At 51.0% G+C, this 19514-nt stretch overlaps 1 protein-coding gene across 3 annotated transcripts; it reads right to left on the bottom strand.

Annotated features, from left to right (window-relative positions):
- Positions 1-143: 143 nt before the first annotated feature.
- On the bottom strand, positions 144-13273 carry VWA5B2 (von Willebrand factor A domain containing 5B2; the record flags this gene model as incomplete). Of its 3 annotated transcripts, none has more annotated exons than XM_080919007.1 (19): positions 144-692; positions 778-983; positions 1083-1163; positions 1247-1380; positions 2948-3305; positions 3398-3587; positions 3885-4198; positions 4285-4456; positions 6463-6648; positions 7127-7238; positions 7321-7529; positions 7657-7767; positions 8397-8552; positions 8891-9015; positions 9218-9349; positions 10006-10163; positions 10333-10552; positions 12885-13055; positions 13135-13273. In XM_080919007.1, the coding sequence occupies 19 exons, from the start codon at positions 13271-13273 to the stop codon at positions 144-146; spliced, it is 3723 nt and encodes a 1240-aa protein (XP_080775133.1). The 3 variants fall into 3 exon arrangements, with proteins under 3 accessions (XP_080775133.1, XP_080775131.1, XP_080775132.1); XM_080919005.1 differs by having other exon boundaries at positions 778-1007; XM_080919006.1 differs by having other exon boundaries at positions 3885-4201.
- Between the last annotated feature and the right edge of the window lie 6241 nt (positions 13274-19514).

Raw genomic sequence — 19514 nt, forward strand, 5'->3', positions numbered from 1 at the left:
AGCACAGGCAGGCACTTTCTGTGGTGGCAAGAATATTCGGAGGATTGTGTTCAAAGCAGTGGAGGACAGCAGATACCAACTGATTCTTGCCCTGGGTGGCAGTGACTTTGTGTTGGGGGTGGCTCGCCAGAGCTGAGGCAGCCCTACACATTGGAAGGGCTGTAACACAGCAAGTGCAGCTGCAGACTCTGGTCCCAGTGCCGCAGTAACAGGAAGAGCCCCCGGGCAGCAGCTTTAAGAGCAGTCAGATCAAGGCCATCTGGCAGGTGTTGGGCCCTCAGCCAGCAGTCAGCTTTGGAAGCTGTCAGTTCCCACTCGCCAAAGGCGGCTGCGCAGCGGTGTTCCAGCCATGCCAGGGCCACGGCTGTGGCCCAAGTGCGCCCACGAAGATCAGAGCTTTCCTGCCTTTCCATTCCTTCTGAGGCCTCGTTATCCGAGCCCCTCCCACTGTCTACCTGACCAGGACCCTCAGAGCCTGAGCTGGGGGACTGGCTGCAGGAGGCTGTGGCACTGTCGCTTTGGGCAATACCAGGGCCCAGAAATGCCCAAGGAGATGAAGCTGAGGTGGGGCTGAGGCTAGCACGGTGCGCAGCAAAGGGTGAGGCTCGACACAGGCGTTCTTGAGGAATGCTCACAGCAGCACAGAAGGGTTCGTCCAGGCGGAAGGAGCCTGGTGCCTCTTGTAGTCGCACCTGAGGAGAGAAGAGGTGGGGGGAGAGGGAGCTGAGACAGAGCTCTGGCTCTAAGGGTGCTACCCTCCACCTCCCCAGTCCTCACCAAAGGCAGGTAGTCATGGTTGCTGCCGTCATTGCTGTTCTCATGAGTCTGGCCCTTATTGGAGCTGCAGAGTCTGCGATGATGGCCCAGGCTGAGCCTGGAAGAGGCTGGAGGCTGGTGGGGTAAGCCATGATGACCTCCAGTAGGAGATATGGACTCCCCCAGTGCTGACTTGGAGTTGTCATTTAGGTCCAGGTCCCAGGCACCTGCAGAACAGCCTCCCTGATGTCCTACAGTAGGGTCACCCAGTACCAGCAAGTGGCTCAAAGCCCACCTGTGCCCAATCCACTGCATTTGAGCCATACCTTTAGAGTGGACTGCTGGGGACAGGGGAGCAGCAGCTAGATGGTCTTGAGAGGCAGACATGCCAGAGAGCTCAGCTGGATCTGCAAGAGGACTAGAGTCAGTCCCACTGGGTTGCCAGTGAGGTGAGGGTCACATCTTAGAGGTCATCAGGGAAGAACCATACCTGAACTCCACACCTGCAGGGCTCCAGACAAGACCTCCCTAGTGGTGGCGTCTATGGCAACAGGGCTGGTAAAGCAGGATGGGGCAGAGCTGACCTTGCTTGTCTGAATGGCTCTGAGCTGGGACCTTCTGACTCTGCCTGTAAATCAAAGCAGCAGCAAGCTGAATTCTCACTATAGAAGGCTACATAAAGTGCTGGAAAATGTGGATTCCCTAACAGGCAGAGCAAAGGGTGTCTTGGTTTCTGTTCCCTGCCATTGGGTTGCCAGGTGGGAGAGGATATGCCTAGTCCTGCTGCGACCAAATATCCTAGGGTGAGGTGGTTCCCAAGGGGGGCTTCCCCTTCTCTGAGAAGGGGAGAGAGTAATGGGGGAGGGATTTTATAAGAGTGGAACTGGGAAGAGGTGGGCTGTGACCACTGGGACGTAAGTCAAACACGACTGGAAAGCCAAACATGGTGGCTTTAATCCCAGCACTCCAGAGACCAAGGCGGGCTATTGTCTATGAGTTCCAAGCTACCCAGGACTACATGGCAATACCCTGTCTCAAAAGCAACTAGAATGATTCACACAGCTTCTCCTGTTTCCCTATGAACATAGTAGATGACCATCTTTGGTCCAGAACCAGAACTTTGACAAGAAATAGGCTGAACTCTCAACCTACAGTAGAACCGGAAACCCTAGTAACCCAGAAATTTGGTGGTCTGGAATGATCCTGCCTCTGCTACCACAGTGTTGAGATTACAGGTGTGTGCCATCACACCCGTGCATAGCTTGCTTCCTGTCTGTCCATCTGTCTCCCACCCCACCCCCCGTATGATTTAACTGTAGGGAGTGGGTTGGGCACAGGCAAACTTTAGAGAGTACCCAAGGGTAATGGGTGGCCCCTCCATAGGACTTCAGGATGGCTCTCTGTTTTTACAGGTTTGTGCTATGTGACCTAGGTTGGCCCAGAACTCTCACCTCCCAGTGCTAGAGTTTCCGGCATATGTAACTGTAGCCAGCACACGCACACTGCCTACCGCTCACCCCAGCACTAGCCGGACTTCTGCAGGCATAAGGTGTTGTTGGCATCATCTAACATGGTAGTCACTGACTGTTGAATACTTGCAAGTGTGCCTAGGGACAGTGTAGACTGAGGTTTTAACACATTTTTAATAGTCTTCAATGAAAGGCTTATTTCATGTTTCAGACAGTTTATTACAAGATCATATTACCTTCCATTTTGGCTTCTAGGTAACTTCCCAATTTTGGGTCCTATGGTGGCAAGACTATATAACTTTAATGTTGTGTATTTTATAATATACCTTTATATTTCCTTTTATCATTTTTTATGTGTGGGATATTTTGCCTGCATGTATGTCTTTGTACTTCATACATGCCTGGTGCCCACAGAGGCAAGAAGAGGATATTGGATCCCCTGGAACTGGAGTTACAGATGGCTGTGAGCCACCATGTGGTTGCTGGGAATTGAACTCAGGGCCTCTGGAAGAGCAGTCAGTGCTCTTAACCACTGGGCCATCTCTCCAGCCTTGGTTTCCTTCCTTTTCAATTTTTCTCATTATTTTGCTAAATTTCTTACCCTGTCAGTATGAGTCACCTCAAATCCTTTGTGACAAAGTATAGAACAGGCTGATTTAACACAGATATGCACCTCCGCCATGTTCTGTTTGAAGCCTTTGTTCCTGAGCTGTGTCTGCTACTTACCCTGGTCAGTGGTGGTTTCAGCTCTTCCACGGAGAGCCAGCTGCTCATTGTCCTGGACCACAGAGGCTGCTGTCAGCCGGTGGAGTGCCTGATCCCACGCAGCTTCTCTCATCGGAAGTGGTGCAGGCTGGGAGCCATCCCCAGGACCCCAGAGTTCCTCCAGCCCAACACCCACCTCCCAGCACATTGGCTGTTCCCCACACAGGGCCCGAATCACCACGTGACAACGTGGAGCCTGAGGAGGCACAGGTTCTGCTGGAGGAGCTGATTCCCCATTGGGTGGCACAGGCTTGAATAAGAAAGATGGTTCCATCAACATATCCCAGTCCAAGGGGGCTGGGGAGAGCAGGTTTCCTGGGGACAGATGTTAGCACAGACAAGTGGTGCACTGTGCTCCACTTTGCCACAGCTCTGGGTCAGAAACCAGCTTCCCAGCCAACCCTTACCTGAATCATCAAGGCCCTGACCCAGCTGTTGTCCTGGCTCAGGGCCTGACCCATCCGGTATTGCATCTAGAGAGGGGTGCCCAGGTCTACCAGGGACTGGGTTTGCCCGGCCTGAGGGAGACGAGAGACTTCGACCAGCCAGAGCTGCTCTTTGCCGACGGCCCAGCACCTCAGCACTCACAGCTCCCACCTGTGTGTGAGAGAGATGCTGTTTCTAGGCACCATAGACTTGCAGCTACCCATAATTCCTGTCAGCTCATCATATTTCCCACTTCAGGCAGGTCTCTTTATATCTTCATTGTCTTTTAGCTTGCTTATGCTTCCTAACATACATTACTTTTCTAACTCCCTCTAACGTTCTGATAACACCACACCCCTGTGTTCAGTACTGGTTGTGAAGTCATAGGTATACCCACCTAGTTCTCTAGCTAGACTAATAGTAAATATTGCACACAGCAGGTGGGAGAGGAAAAGTACTAGATCTCACCTTGAGTGGAGATGGGAGGGGTACAGGCAGGGGGCAGGAGCGGGAGCCTGCAGGTTCTACCCAGGCCAGGCTTCGGCAGCCCTGCTGAGAAGGGGGATCCAGGGGAAGGCTACCACTGGGGGAGCCAGGGCCTTGGGAGCCTGGGGACTCGCTACTGCAGGTGGAGCCTGGGCCTGGCTCGGGGCTGGCAGAGCAGTGGGTAAGCACATACTGCTCCCGGATGTATGAGGACTGGAAGATACGACGCCATATAGCTGTGTCAGACGAGGGGTTAGGTCCAGGGTCTGTAACTGGGTCTGTCAGAGCTTCCATACCTGCTGAAAAGCAGGAGAATGGGCCCAGCCCTGACCCTTCCCCTTGCCGTCTCCTACCTGGCTGCAAACAGACCCCGGGCACTCACTCTGCTCTGAGTCTCCCACAGCCCATGGGCTCGACAGCTCTGCCGACACAGTGGCTGTTCCCAGTGGCTCTGTAGTGTGCGTAAGCTCGGTGCCCGGGCTGGTGACAGATAACACCTCCTCTGGAGACGGGAAGACTGAACCGCCCAAGCTCTGCCAACCAGGCTCTTGGCCCTGAGGAAAAGGTATTGAAGGAAAAGTATGCTCATTTTATAACATCTTTTTGCAGGCATAATTTCAAGATAGTCATAGAAAGTATAAGCCAATAATCCAGAAGTAAAAAGCCAGTAAGAAATAACGGCCAACAAAGTAGATCCCTGGATAAGCCTGCCCTTTTGGGTTTGAACCCTAGAACCAATGTAAAGTAGAAAGGCAGAATGGGGTATACAAAGTTGTCCTCTGACCTCCACGTGTATGTTATGTGGCATGCAACCACACACACTCAGTTAAGTAAGTAAGAATGTATTTGTGTGTGTGCGCGCGCACTCGAGTGTGCACGCGCACGCATGTTTGTACGAGCACGCATGTTTGTGAGAGCCATAGCCCACTCGTGGAGGTCAGGGGACAACTTGCAGGAGTCTCTCCTATCATGTAAGTCCTGGGAATTGAACTCAAATAATCAGGCTTGGATGCAAACGCCTTAACACACCGAGCCATCTCCTGAGCACAGTTTTAGAAAAAATTTTAATCGTTTTTTAAAAATTAAGAATATGCTATAAGATTGTGTCTCCTAAAAATGACAGAAAAGCTAAGCCCATGATACCTCAACATGGCTGCCTAAACAAGACCAGAACAGTGACAATACCAATTACGAATTCTACTAGTGTAGAAGGGAGAGATCGCACCAGTTCCCACTCCTAGACGAACACCACAGACAACTAATGGCTGCAGAAAGAGGATAGAATTAGCCTCTCCCAGGGTTGAGCTCCTAATTATTTATCCAATACAAAATAATCAGCCCTGGTACTGTATACACACAAGCAACATGTAGCAATAATAGAGACCAATTGAGGGAATAAGAGGGACACGAGAGGGACTGGAGAGGAACTTGAAGGGAGAAGTGATGGAAGTATACCTTACATTTAAAATTTCTAAATAAAGGTTAAAGAGATGGCTCAGTGGTTAAGAGCACTGACTGCTCTTCCAGGGGTCCTGAGTTCAATTTCCAGCAACCACATAGTGGCTCACAACCATCTGTAATGGAGTCTGATGCCCTCTTCTGGTGTGTCTGAAGACAGCTACAGTGTGCTTATATACATAAAATAAATAAATCTTTTAAAAATTTAACATATAGTTTAAAAATTAAATATAAAAAATTTAAAGAGAAAACAAGGGACTGGAGAGTTGGCTCAGTGGTTAAGAGCCCTCAGAAGCAAAAAAAGGAGGTAGTTTTCCATAGTTCCTCTAGAGAAGGATTTTCTCAAAAACTAACAACTAGATCTCAAAGCCCAACTGTGTACCAACAATTCTGTCAAGTTCTCTTCACAACAACCTATGATGTCATTTATGGCTAGAGAGATGGCTCAGAAGTTGAGAGATTTTCATAGATGACCCAAGTTTGGTTTCCAGCACACACCTGATAGTTCACAACCATCTGAAACTCCAGTTCCAGGGCATCAAATGCCCTCTCTTGACCTCCAAGGACACCAACCACACATGTGCACATCTTACAGCTAACTGGAGTAATGGATCGTTGAGAGCCGCCATGTGTGCTAGGAACCAAACCTTGTCCTCCATAGGAGCAAGTGCTCTGAACTGTTGAGCCATCTCTCTAGCCAAGATGGTGCTTTCTATAAGGAGCTGTGTGAAATAGGTTTAGGTGTTTGCCACCAAGTCTGACAACCCAAGTTCAAGTCTCATGACCCACATGGTAGGTAGGAAGAACCAACTCCTACAAGTTGCCTCTGACCTCCACATTATATGCCACTGAGAGCACACATAGGTATGCACATGCGTGCACACACACACACACACACACACACACAAGTAAATGTAATTTTTAAAAATTCTGAAAAAACCAAGTGTAAATGCTTTACAGGACAACCCGCTCTAGGAGGATCCCAGGACAATCTGGAGCTCCAGAGGCCTATAGGATTCTTAGCAAAGGCAGGGAGCCGTTGAAATACAAGGACTTCAGCCCTCCCTCCAGGCCCACCGGGCATACCCCAGCCCAGTCCTACCCCTAGAGCACGGGTCCGGAAGCCATCCACCCTGAAAAGTGAGCAGTAGCCAAGTAGCTGGTCCCCAGGGTAGAGTGTTGGGATCTCCCAGGGCGTCAGCAGTGCCTCCACTGCATCAGGCACAAACCAGTCCACGGAGATGTCACTCAAAGCAGGTTCCAGTGCCTTCCGCAGAGCCTGTACCAGCTGCAAGGAGTGCCAAAGGACACGAGGGGAGAGGATATATGTCACAAATAGATGGAGCAGCCAGGCTGTTCTTCCCCCGGTGTCCTTTGCCCAGCCCTGCACTGCTAGGGAGCATAATCAGGCTAGGATCAGGAGGAGTTGGGGTGTGCTCAAGCAAAGGAACTGTGTATTCAGTCCTCAGGGCCCAGTCTTTCTCCTGGCCTAAGCTCTGTCACATGGATGGGACAAGAGTTGAAGATGAGGCTTCTTTCAGATTATAACAGTAAGATCCAGGGGCTGGCCAGAGGCTGTGTCCCCAAATTCCCCAGACTTACTAGCATCACCAACAGTTGGCCTAGTTGGTTTCTCAGGATGAGAGAGAGTGGACTAGGAAGTCTGGGTGAGAGCATCATGATCACATAGGGCCTGACCAGGCTTCCTTTCAGATTTTGTGAAGAACTCTGGAGGAGTACGTAAGCCAGCACAGGCTCACACTCACCTTAGGCTGAAGCCTCTCCCCAGGCCGCAGGAAGTAAGCCTGCCCCCTGCTAAGGACAGACAAGTCCTGGAGCAGCCGGTGGCAGGCAGGTGCCAAAGCAAAGGCAAAGCACCTGGCAGGGAAGGGAAGCGGCTGTTACTTTCAGGAGTAGCTTAGGGCTGCCAGTCTTAGCTAGTTACATCTGCCCTCTATACCTGGCTGCCCCTCTGTGCCACCTCATGAACTCCAGGGCTTGGTGAGTAGTGGTAGCCGTTGGTGAGGCGGCAGTGATCAGGAACAGCTGTCGAGGGTGGGCCCTGTGCTGGGGTTGCCCTAAGGCCCAATCCAATACAGCCAGCATATCAGGGGGACCACTCACGGTCTGAAGAGTCTCGATCCTCTCACAGATCAACTGCACAGTGTCCTAGAGACAGAAACCTGGGCTGGGCTGGGCTGGGCTGGGCTGGGCTGGACTGGGCTGGGCTGGGCTGGGCTGGGCTGGGCTGGGCTGGGCATCTCCTCAAAGGGCCCAAAGCCTGACCCACACTCACATCACTGCAAGGCCGGCTTTCTGGGAAGAGCGGCTGTACTGAGGTCCCACATATGGCTAGGTTGACTAGCGTCTGAGCTGGGAGGGATTTTACAGCCAAAACAATGGCATCCTGGAAAGAGCCAGAATGAAAAGATATGAGAAGCCCCACTGGCGCTGGTAGAGAACAAGGAACACCAGATTGCTTATCTTTTCCCGGCTGTAGTTAAACTGGGGGCTGGCTGAGGTAACCAGAGAAGCCCAGAGGAAGTGGGTCCCTGGGAACATACGGGAGACTTGAAATATGTGAGAGACATTTGGGTGTGGGACTCTCTGGAGGAGTGTGTGTGTGTATGTGTTTGTGTGTGTGTGTGTGTGTGTGTGCTCGTGCGCGCGCACATGTACGTGCCTGTCTGGCCTATAGAGTATGACTGTAGAAAAGAGAATCCTTGGCACCAGAGATGGTGGCACACACCTTTAATCCCAGCACTTGGGACACAGAGGCAGGTGAGTTCAAGACCAACCTGGTCTACATAGTGAGTTCCAGGACAGCCAAGACTACGTAGACCCTGCCTCAGTGAATCAAAAAGAGTGGTTCTCAGAGTCTGGGAGAGACACGTGTATGTACGAAAGAGGTAGAGTAGACGTGTTCCCTCTCTGGTAGAACTTATGTTAAGCAACAAGGTAACTCTTGACTTCAAAAGGCTACCTCAGCCTACCTGCTTCCATGCCTAGGGGTGCCATATATGGAGCCCCACATGCCTTGTGTCCTGCACCACTGCCATCTAACAGGAACAGGAGCTCCCGGGTAGCTGCATTCAGGTGTCCAGGCTTGGAGCTTAGGTCTGGGCAGAAGTTCAGCACCAGCACAGGGTTCAGCAAGATGTCCTTATGGAACCGTCGCTGCAGGAACCACACCTGAGCACAGGACCCGAGTTAGCCTGGGGCAGGGGCGGGGCAGCTCTGTCCTGCTGGGGCAGAGGGACCAAGCTTTGGGGCCTTTTTCTATCTGATTTACTTAGAGGGGACTCTTTTTTGAATGACAGCATAAATGCTGTCTACCTATATAAGACCCGCCTCTACCCATCTCAGAGGGATTCATGCAGGGGTTTTTGGGACTAAGCCCTCTGTGATGGTGGAGGCACCTACTGAGGAAGAGACTGAGAACAGAGGCCCTTCATCCTGACATGGTCCAGCTTCCTGTTTCTTATGCACAGTTTTAGCCAGCACCAAAGCTTGACCTTACACAGCCATACCTGCCGTTCCCCATCACTGTCTCTTTGCTGCAACCTCTGAAAGTCATGGCGGGCCCTCACTTGGGCCTCATATTCTGCTGAACTCAAACTGCCAGCCTCCAGCATCAAGTGTGGCTGATGGGGCTCTGAAAAGAAGAGGCACAACTCTGTCAGGTAGTCCCTGCCCCTGAACCCCCAAACTGCCCAGCCCTTCCGTCTTCAGAAGACACCAGCATCCTCCAAGATGACTTTGTCCATCTTGCTTGGGATCCTGAACTGTCACTGAAAACGGCCTCCATGCCATTCCTAAGCATATCAAAGCTGGCCCACTGTGTGCCCATCTCTCACCACTGGGGTGCAAGAGGATCTCCAAGGCCCGGTCACACTGGTGGTCCTCTGCCAGGGTGACACAGATAGTTGCTGCAGAGCTGGCATGAGGGAGGGCATCTGCGCGCAGAGCATGAGAAGGGCTCTCCAAGCCTGAGGAACAAAGGTCAAGAGGGGTTCAAGTCACTTCACTCCAGGCCCTAAGAGCACAGGTACTGGCTTTCCAGATAACGGTGGCTATGGACAGGGATTATGGCTGATTTAGCTGAGTGCTCAGAGTCTTATCTTATACAGACTTATGTAAGGCTTATACAGGCTTATATAGACAAGGAAGGACTTATCTGCTTAAAGGGGCTAGAACGTGGGGAGTTCCCAGTTCTGTGCTGGAGCTGGTCAAAGGTTACACACTCAATTAGCATCCTTCCCCTCATTTCTTGCACAAAGAACATCTACCCCGTTACTTTGACCAGTACCACTGTATCTCTCTTGATACTGGTGAATGGAGAAGTATATATAAATTAATCCCATTGATAAAACTAGTGTGGAAACCAGTCTGGCATAGGCAGTGGAGGCAGGAGGGTCAAGAGTTCAAAGTCGTCCTTGGTTGTATAACAAGTTTGAGGCCAGCCTGGACTATATGAAACTCAATCTCAAATTAACAAACAAACAGGTTAAACCCAAACTACTAATTAGCAGTTCCTAAGACAGACAACTGTCTTTTTACCCCCGTTCTCTCACCTATGAGTTGTGCATTATTTCCCAGTCTGACAACAGTGACAGAGTGGCTAGGTTAGACCATATACACCCACCTGCCAACAGACATGGCCCAGTCACTAGCATCTCGAAAGAGAAGGCATATGGGGCAGGACAGCGGGCAGGGCCTGAGAACACATCCGGAGGGGCAGCTGGTTGCTCCCACGTCAGCCTTTCCTCCTCAGGGCTGCCTACCCCGAAGCAGCTGGTGGGGCTAGAAGAGAGCACGAGGAAGGTTGTTGGGCCACTGCGAAGGTCACTAACCTAGCCTTTCTGGCTGACTGGCCCCACCCTTCTTTACCCTTCAGCCCTTGGGGCCCCCTCACCCGCACTAGACCCAGAAAACTTGAGGGAGGGATGAAGAGAATCACCATAGGCCCAACCTGTCGTCACAGAGCCCCGGAGACCTGGGGGACCCTGGCAGGTTTGGCTGGGCCAGTGGGGTGAACACAGTGGGCAGGGCCACATGCATCACCCCATCAGGCCTGGAGGGCAACTCCCGGCTGCTGCACAGGGTCACTGTCATGGTACCAGCTGCAGCCACAAGGCCAGTGGGCAACACCAGTGTGGACCGGGCTTGGGCCAGATCCAAGACAAGATGACCTATGATGAGTAAGAAAAGGTTTCAGAGAGCACTAGAAGGGGATGGGGAAGATAACGGGAGGGGTGTGTGGATACCAAGACCTGATGTCGGGCAAAGCGGGACTTTGTGTAGAGGGCAAGACACATGAGGTGGAAGATGGTGGGGAGTCATGTTGATGGAAGGAATGGGCTGTCATCAGGCGGAAGCACAACAAAATAACAATGAATTGAGGGCTGAAGGGTCATATCCACCCCTAAGGTCCTGGAAGGCCCATTCTTCCCGTCTGCCGCTTCCTGTCCAACCTTAGTTTGCAATCACCCTAAGAGCCTCTCTGGTGGACTGACACCTCCCTCCAGACTGGGATCTGATCTGTTCACAGACCCGGGTTCTATCTTCTCAAAGAGGGTAAGGGCTGCAATGTGCTTAGAAGCAGGCTGGGGACACTCGAATGCACAGCACAGGCTCTGTTAGCCTTCTGTGAGGTGGGGGGAGGGCAGGGACTGGGGTGTAGTTAGAAAGATTCCCCACTGCTGCTGACGTGACTGTGTCTGGTCCCAGTTCACCTTTCCAGGCATGTTTTGCTTTCTCTAACAATCATTTGTTCATCTTTTCCAGAAACACTTGCTGAACAAGGTAAAGGAAGAAAAAAGATAAAAAGAAAGGAGGAAGACCCAGCACTTGGTGGAAGGCAGGGGAACAGGGATCTCTGAGAGTTGGAGGCTAGCCTGGTCTACAGAGCAGGTTCCAGGACAGACAGAAGTACACAGAGAAACCCCGTTGTGTTTTATAAAAAGATCAGGATATGTTTTGCAGAGCACGGGATGGTGAGGTGAGAGAGGTGCCTTGGTGGGCCTATGCTGAGGTATCCCTTCCCCCTGAGGTACCAGCCATAGGACAGGTATAGTGTAGAATTTTTTTTTAGGGCATAAAAAGGGGAGTTGAGAAGAGAGTAGAGTTAGAGAAAGACAGACACAGAGACTGAGAGACAGACACAGAGACTCATATGGTGGCTTTCACCTTTGATCCTAGTAGTGGGGAGGCAGAGTCAAGCAAATCTCTAAGAGTTCAAGGCCAGCCTGTCCTGATCGTGAGACTAGAACCAGGTTTTGAGTCTCAGCTCTGTGACTTCTAATTGTGTCATCTGACAATCCTCTTGGGAGCCCTTTGTTTCCTCACCCATAAAATGGAGAACATAATTATATCTCAAAGATAATGGTGAAGAATAAATTAAATAACTAAGGCAAAGCACCCAGAATGTCAGGAGCACGGCCACTGCTTTTGTTCCCAGTAAGAGGTTGAAGGAAATAGTGCAGTCTGTGCTCTTTGTATGTACAACACACAGGCACAGGCTGTGTGAGCTGAAGCCCAGTGGGGTCGCCCCTAGTCTCCCTTCACCAATTCCCACTCCCAGTTCCTCTTTCTGGAACATTCCTGGGGCTAGAGCTTATTCTTGCTTCTACCTGTCTGTTATATTTAATCCAACTCTCAACACTGTTGGTTTCTGTCCCTTTTCTTACTTGATAGTCGAATGGGCAAGAATCAAATGCACATATAAATAAATAAATAAGTAAACAAAAGAATAAGATTCGAACCACAGAACACAGCACAGGGTAGGAGGACTTCCATCTCCCCCCAGCACTCACTGGGCCCCTTTGTCCTGTGTTCTATGTTAGATGACCTAGAAATGGCCAAAGCACAGCCCCAAGCTCAGCCAGTGTTTCGGAGAGATGGACAAGCAGATACAGTGACATTTATTCTCTCTCTTAAGTGCCTCTGGCTGAAGAGCAAGGGAAGAGCACATCAATTATTTGTGGAGGAGAAGGGGGGATTTCAGAAGGAGACTCATTTGAGTAACTCTCAGAGAACAAACACAAACACATTAGTTAGAACCAGGGGACGGTAGGGCAGCGCAGTATGAACGGCGCTGTTAGTGAGGAGTGAGAACCTGGGCTGTTAGACAGGACTGTGGATTTGGTTCTGGAGCTAGTTAGTTCACAGGTTCACGGGGGACTCCTAGAGGTAAGGGACCGGAGAATGCTTCCTTGGGGGAGGAGTGCGATGCCTCATCCTAAAGAAACTATGGCCACCTGGACAGTAGGGGTCTTTGGTACTCTGTCAGCTTCTTAGTGCCTGTTGTGTCTGTCTGCCTGGCTGCGAACCTCAGACTCTTTCATTCTTTCAACACCAGGTCCAGGTCAGATGCCCAGTTCATGACTGCTGGATAAAGGGATGATCAATGGATGGAAAATAAAACCAGTGTCTAGAAGAAAGAAGGCTGGCGGGAGGCACGAGGGTGCAAGAACCAGAGCTGTGGCTGGCATTCGAGGGCGCGGGCTCCGGCTCAGAGCTTACCCTGTGCGCAGCGGCGGGGCGTAGAGGTCCCCAGTCCCGGGCCCAGAGCGCGACAGCAGGCAGCCTGCAATCTACGCCGGCTCTGTAGCTGGAAGGAGACGCGCCGTCCAGCCGCCTCAGCCTCGAAGCCAGATACCACCTCCGCCTCAGCCAGAGGGTACACGAACACGCCTGCGAGCAGGAGCAGGCGGACCTGCTGTTGAACTCCGCCTGGCATTTGCTACCTCCCCGCGCCCGAACCAGGTCTCACCGTCCACCGGCTGGGGCTGCGGGTTGTGATAGGTGAGCCGGGCACGTAGGCTGAGGCAGGGTCCCTTGGCATAGGCCCGGACGCAGGAGTCGGTAAGTGGCAGAGGCGTCCAGCTGGTGGGGCAGTACAAGCCGGGCATGGTGCCCACCCTGTGTGAGCAGGGGCTGGATGAGGGGCGCCCCGTTCCAGCGTCACGAAAGCCAGCTATGCTACCCGACCTTAACTCGAGCTGGAGACCTGAGGACGAAGGCTAGCAGAGGGAGCAAGGCTGAGTCGGGTGTCCCCTAACCCCCAAGCCGCAGCTTCCAGGCAGACAGATGGTGGGGCAGATAAGAAGGTGTGTGTGCAGGGATGGCAAGATGGGCATCCTCGCCCGTTACCTGGGTAGCAGGAGCCGGAGCGCAGCTCTCGGCAACGCGGGAGTGGAGGGTTAATGGTTAACCCGCTGCGGGTTGCGAGCCGAGCCGGGGGTGTGGGGGTGGGGTGAGAGGTGGGTGTCCACAGCTGTTCCTGCACCTTCTCAGGGCCTCGCCGCCGCCCCCATACCTGCCCCCTGCCTCCTGGCTCTTCACGGTTGCCAGCTGTCGGAAGTGGCGCTTATGAAGAGATGGAGAGCAAAGGTTTAAAGGGCCAGCATTGCCCCCAGGCGCCCCTAGCTCGCAAGGGTCCCCAGGGACAGGGTGAGGTCGGGAACTGAAAGGGCTGCAGTCTTTATCTCTCCTTGTCTTTCGGGACTGGAGTATGAAGAAAGGCTGTCGGCCGGCTTGAAGGGTTGCAGTAGGAAGAACTAGAAAGGGAGGGGAAAATGCGTCTCGGGCAGTCAGATGTGCAGAGGTGTCGCGGCAGCAGGAGTCCATGTGATCTGTCTAGAGCGGCTCTCCCCGCCCTGGCTGGCCTGAGACTAGGTAGCCACAGGGGATGCTACAGGGTGGGTCTTGGGATGTCCCCCTCCCTTTGGGCAGCCCAAGCCTCACCCTCACTTCTTTGGTGGAGTTGCGGGGAGTCGCGACCAGACGGGAGTGGGTGATGCTTCCTCTGCGCTCCAGACGTCCCTTGTTCCTGCACCTGCGCGGTCCACCTCGGAGCTAAGGCAGCGATCCTGTGAGCCGGGAGAGGGGCGCCAGCCGGGCTGCAGGCTGGTAGTCCCGCCCGGGTTCCGAGAGGCCGCCCTTCCAGCCCGCCTCTGCCCCGCCCGCCACAGCGGAGGGGGCTGCGGCTCCGCTCCTTCGGGCACCGAACCGCCTCCGCGCGTCAGCTCAGGCCGGCGGAGCCGTGCGGCAGTCCGCAGTGCAGAGAGCCAGCACCCCAGCCACTGCAGGACCCCCACGAACCGCACAAGGCCTCTGAGCCCCACCCTTCTCCATCCCTCTGGAGGTAAGGAGTTTCGAGAGCCAAGCCGGGCGGCCGAGTCTGCAAACACATCTCCCTCTCCAGCACTGCAGTGGCCCACCCACCACCACCCCGCCCTGAGGAGACTCCGGCTCACCGCAGTGACCCTCCCTCGTCACTGCAGCGGAAACCATGAAGGCCTCGCCCCCAGAAGAAGCAAACGCGTCTTGGTTATTGCAGAAACCTCCCCTTTCGCAGCACGTGCCTTCGTTTTTGTGTGCTCACCAAAGCGATTCCCCTCAGTCTAGTCTCCCCATCACTGGGGCGACGTCCCCACCCGGAAGCCGCCTGGCCTGCCTCACTGCAGTGTTGCTATACCCTTCCTTTTCTGGGAGTGGGGAGGCTGCGCAGGATGGCTCGCTTGCTCAAGGGCCTCAAGAGTAAAGCCTTTTAGCTTTCCCAAGGGTGCAGGCTGCTCCTGTCACAGCAGTGGTCCCGCCCCCTATCCACCAGCATAGAACCTGAGGGGGAGGGGACATTCTTGCTGGGGGAGGAGGGGAGGGGAACAGGCCCCTTGCAATTGGCAGCATTTTCGCGTGTTTCTCACTGCAAAACATTAGGAAGGTCTGTAAAATTTCCCCTAGGACCTTGAGGGAAGAGTCTGAGAACCCCAGGCAGTAAGAGGAGGTATGTTGGAGTCACAGTTACAAGCACTCCTAAAGATGCCCTTTCCAATTCTGCAAAAAGAAGTTAAGGAGTGTTGTAGGTGGGAGCAGCCAGAGCTCTGAGATTGAGGTAAGAGAGTTTATGTTTGTTTTACATTATAGACGTCCAATAATGCACACCGTTTGTTAAACATGCTATTTGAAGCCATTCGGTGGTGGCGCATGAGAACTACATAGAGTTGAAAAAAAGCAAAACAAACCAATACACACACAGAAAACTAGGGACCGCTCAGTGGGTGAGTGTAAAAGTGCTTTGCTGGCAAACCTGATAACAGAACTTAATTCCTGGGACCCACGTGGTGGAAAGAGAGTATTGACTCCCACAGGTGCATAAATGCTTCCCTATGCGCATTCGTGTAAATGACACGCATGCCAGCCTAAAGGGATCCAAAGCAGACATCAAATGCCTTGGTACTGGAATCTGGGTGGTTTAAGGCACAATGGAGGTGCTGGGAACCCTGGTTCTTTGCAAGAACAGGTGGTTTTAACCCCTTAGCCATCTCTCCTGTGCCAAATAGATGTAATTTTAAAATGTTTTATTTTGGGGAAGCAAAGAGAAGGATCAGGACTTGGGAACCAGCCTGGACTGTTATCTTGTTTTGTTTTTTTTGTTTGTTGTTTGGTGGTTTGGGGGTTCCCCCCCAAGTCAGTGTTTCTCTGTGTAGCCCTAGATGTTCTGGAACTCACTTTGTAGATCAGGCTGGCCTCGAACTCACAGATATCTGCCTGCCTCTGCCTGAGACCTTACCTTAAAAATAAATAAAACAAAATAAAATAAAAATAACCCTAACTTTTACTCCATTGAACTGCTTTTGTATCTGTCAACAATAAGTTTGTGGACCTGTAAGATGGTGACTTGGTGGGTAAAGGCACTCTCCAACAAACCTGACAGCCTGAGAAATGTCCCTAGAATCTACATGGTAGGATGTATGGTGTGCCCCTCCCCCACAAATACACTCTCAAAAGAAATACAATGTAACTTTAAAATGTTTTAATGAAAAGCCATCAGTCTGAGGGCAGCTTTTGGTTTTCTATTGTGCTTAGATATTAGTTATTTTGCCCATATCACAGCTTTGATATGGGCAAATATTTAAGATAGATAAGGCAAGACATGTGTCAAACAACTCCTCTCTATTCTTGTTTTCCAAAAATAATTTGAATTATTTTAGTTCTTTTGCCTTTCCGTATAAATTTTAGAATTATCATGCATATACGCACTTTTAGGAGTGGCATCTTCATTTTTTTTTCTACATAAGGTCTCTCTATGTAGCCTTAGCTCTCCTGGAACCCTTGGTGTAAACCAGGCTGGCCTTAAATTCACAGAGATCTGTAGGGAGAATCTCTTGTGTACTGTGTAGACCCATCATCTGTCAATAGAGAGCTGAAAGCCTATTAGCAAAAGGCAGGAAATAGAAGGTGGGAATAGAAGGTAGAGATTGGAATTTCGCCCTGGGCTTGGAGAAGACGGACTGGTGGAACTGAAGAGAGGTAACTGTCCATATGGTAGACATAGGCTAGAATAAGTGGGAAATGTCCGTATGGCAGACATAGGCTAGAATAAGTGGAAAATGTCTGTATGGCAGACATAGGCTAGAATAAGTGGGAAATGTCTGTATGGCAGACATAGGCTAGAATAAGTGGGATATGTCCTATGAGCTAGTCAGGGAGCAGCCCAAGCTTATGGCTTATAAATAATTAAGTCTCAGAGTCATTACTCTAGGAAAAAGCTCCAGGTTAGAGATCCGCCTGCCTCTTCTATGTGCTGGGATTGAAGACATGAACACTACTGACAGTTTCAGTTTTTGAGATAGTCTTGATAGTGTAGTCTGAACTGTGTTTCTACTCACAGCAGTCTTCCTACCTCAGCCTGTCCGCAGCTGGCTGCAGACAGTGCTTCTCTGCGTAGCCCTGGCTGTCCTGGCTCCTGCTTTGTAGACCAAACTCAGGGAGATCCGCCTGCCTCTGCTTCCTAAGTGCTGGGGTTGAAGGTGACCACCCCATTGCCAGGTCATGGCTGATCTTATTTATAAAAAACTCTTGCTGGAGTTGGTGGGAAAGTTCAGGCTGGACATTTAGCAGATGTTAAAAAAGATGTGTTATTAGACTTATGGTAGGGATTTTGTGCTCTAGTTGAGAGGTCCCCTGGCTCAGCACAGACTGTAGTTTTTCAGTACAGATCAGATTTATCATAAATTTACCAAATCAAGAATTCCAGACATAGACTGGAATAAGTGGGATATGTGTTATGAGCTAGTCAGAGAGATGACTCAGTGTGCAAAGACAGTTGCCACTCAAGACTGGTGAACTGGGGTTGATTCCTGAAACCCACATAAAGAGAAGAGGACGGACTCCACAAAGTTGTCCTCTGACTTCCACGTGTTAATATGGAGCTTGCCGGGAGCACACACACACACACACACACACACACACACACACACACACATACACACACATACACACATACACACACATACACACATACACACACACACATACACACATACACACACACACATACAGAAACACACACATCACAGGCGCTGTTTAAAAATGATAGTAATCTCAGATAAGGGCTGGAGAGATGGCTCAGTGGCTGTGAGTACTTGCTGCTTTTTTAGAGCATCTGAGTTCTATTCCCAGCACCCACATCAAGTTGCTCACAACTACCTACCTATACCTCCTGCTCGAGGAAACCAGTCACCCTTTTCTGGCCTCCACTGACACCAGTGCACTGACACACATATACATAAATAAAAGGTACACAAATATACAAAATAAAGTATGAAAAAAATTACAGGGGGCAGGAGAGATGGCTCAGAGATTAAATTTAAAACATGATTTTAATTTTTATTACTTATATAAACTATGTGTGTCTGTACAGGTGAAGGCAGAGGCCAGAGACGTGGTCCTTCTGCAGCTGGAGGCACAGATAGTCTGTGAGCGGCCTGAAGAGGGTGCTGAGAATCAAACTCAGATCCTTTGGAAGACCAGTAGGAGCTCTTAACCACTGAGCCATCTCTTCAGACCTAATTTAAAATTTTTATTTTATTTTATGTGTATAGATCTTTTGCTTGAATATACATGTTTGGGCATTACTTGTATGCCTGATGCCTGAGGAAGCCAAACGAAGGGACCAGATCCTTCAGAACTGAAGTTACAGACAGTTGTGAGCTGCCATGCGGACACTGGGACTTGAATCCTAGTTCTCTGAACTGTTGATCTGTCACTCCAGCCCTAAAATAAAATAGTTTAAAAACTTACAAGGGGCTGGAGAGATGGCTCAGAGATTAAGAGCACAGATTGCTCTTCCAGAGGTCCTGAGTTCAAATCCCAGCAACCACATGGTGGCTCACAACCATCTTTAGGATCTGATGCCCTCTTCTGGTGGTCGGAAGACCGTGACAGTATACTCACATTTATAAAATAAATAATTCTAAAAAAAAAAAAAAAAAAAAAAAAGAAAGAAAAAAAAGAAAATTACTGCTGGGTGTGGTGGTGCATGCCATTAATCCCAGCACTTGGGAGGAAGAGGCAAGTGGATCTCTGTGAATTCAGCCTGGTCTACAAAGCAAGTTCCAGGACAGCCAGAGCGACATTGTGAGATTTTTGCCTTTAATACCCTTCTTCCCTCTCCCCAAAGGTACATGGACTAGAGAATGCAAATGCCTCTCAAATTCACATTCCCTCAGCAAATGAAACACCGAAAGTGATTAGATATGTGATAAGAATCCAGCCCTGGGATGGCTCGGCAGGCACAGGCACTGCTGCCAAGCCTGAGTCCCATGGCCCAGATCCGCACAGAACGTCAGGAGACTCCTGCAGGTCGTCCTCTGACCTCCATGCACAAGCCATGCCATGTACACACCCACATTCGCAGAGTGAAAGAACGCAATGGCAAAAAACTTAGAAAGAATACAGCCTCTGAATGTGCCAGAAAGACTTTGACCAGGAGAAGACGTCTCTGCTGGAACTCGTCTGACGCCCAGGGACACGGCAGAGCTAGTGGTGCAGTGTCAGAGCCTGTGAAGCAGGTCACAGAGATTGACGCAGCTGCAGAGTACAAAGTGCACATCGTTTCTATTCAAAAGGAAGTGTTGGCATTAGAATGTGCTCATGTGAGCTTTGTCTGCATGTAGGTGGCTGTGCCAGTGCGGCCATGCTACCATGGATGCAGTAGAGGGCACTGGGTCATCCAGAACTGGGTTGACAGATGGTGTGAGCTGCCACGTGAGAGCCAGGAACTGAACCACAAATGCCTTAATTATGAAGTCACTTCTCCAGCATGTCTCTTAAACCCAGGGGAGCAAGGAGTGGCTGAGACTCTAA

The sequence above is a fragment of the Micromys minutus genome (genome assembly GCF_963924665.1).
Source record: "Micromys minutus genome assembly, chromosome: 7".
NCBI lineage: Eukaryota > Metazoa > Chordata > Mammalia > Rodentia > Muridae > Micromys > Micromys minutus.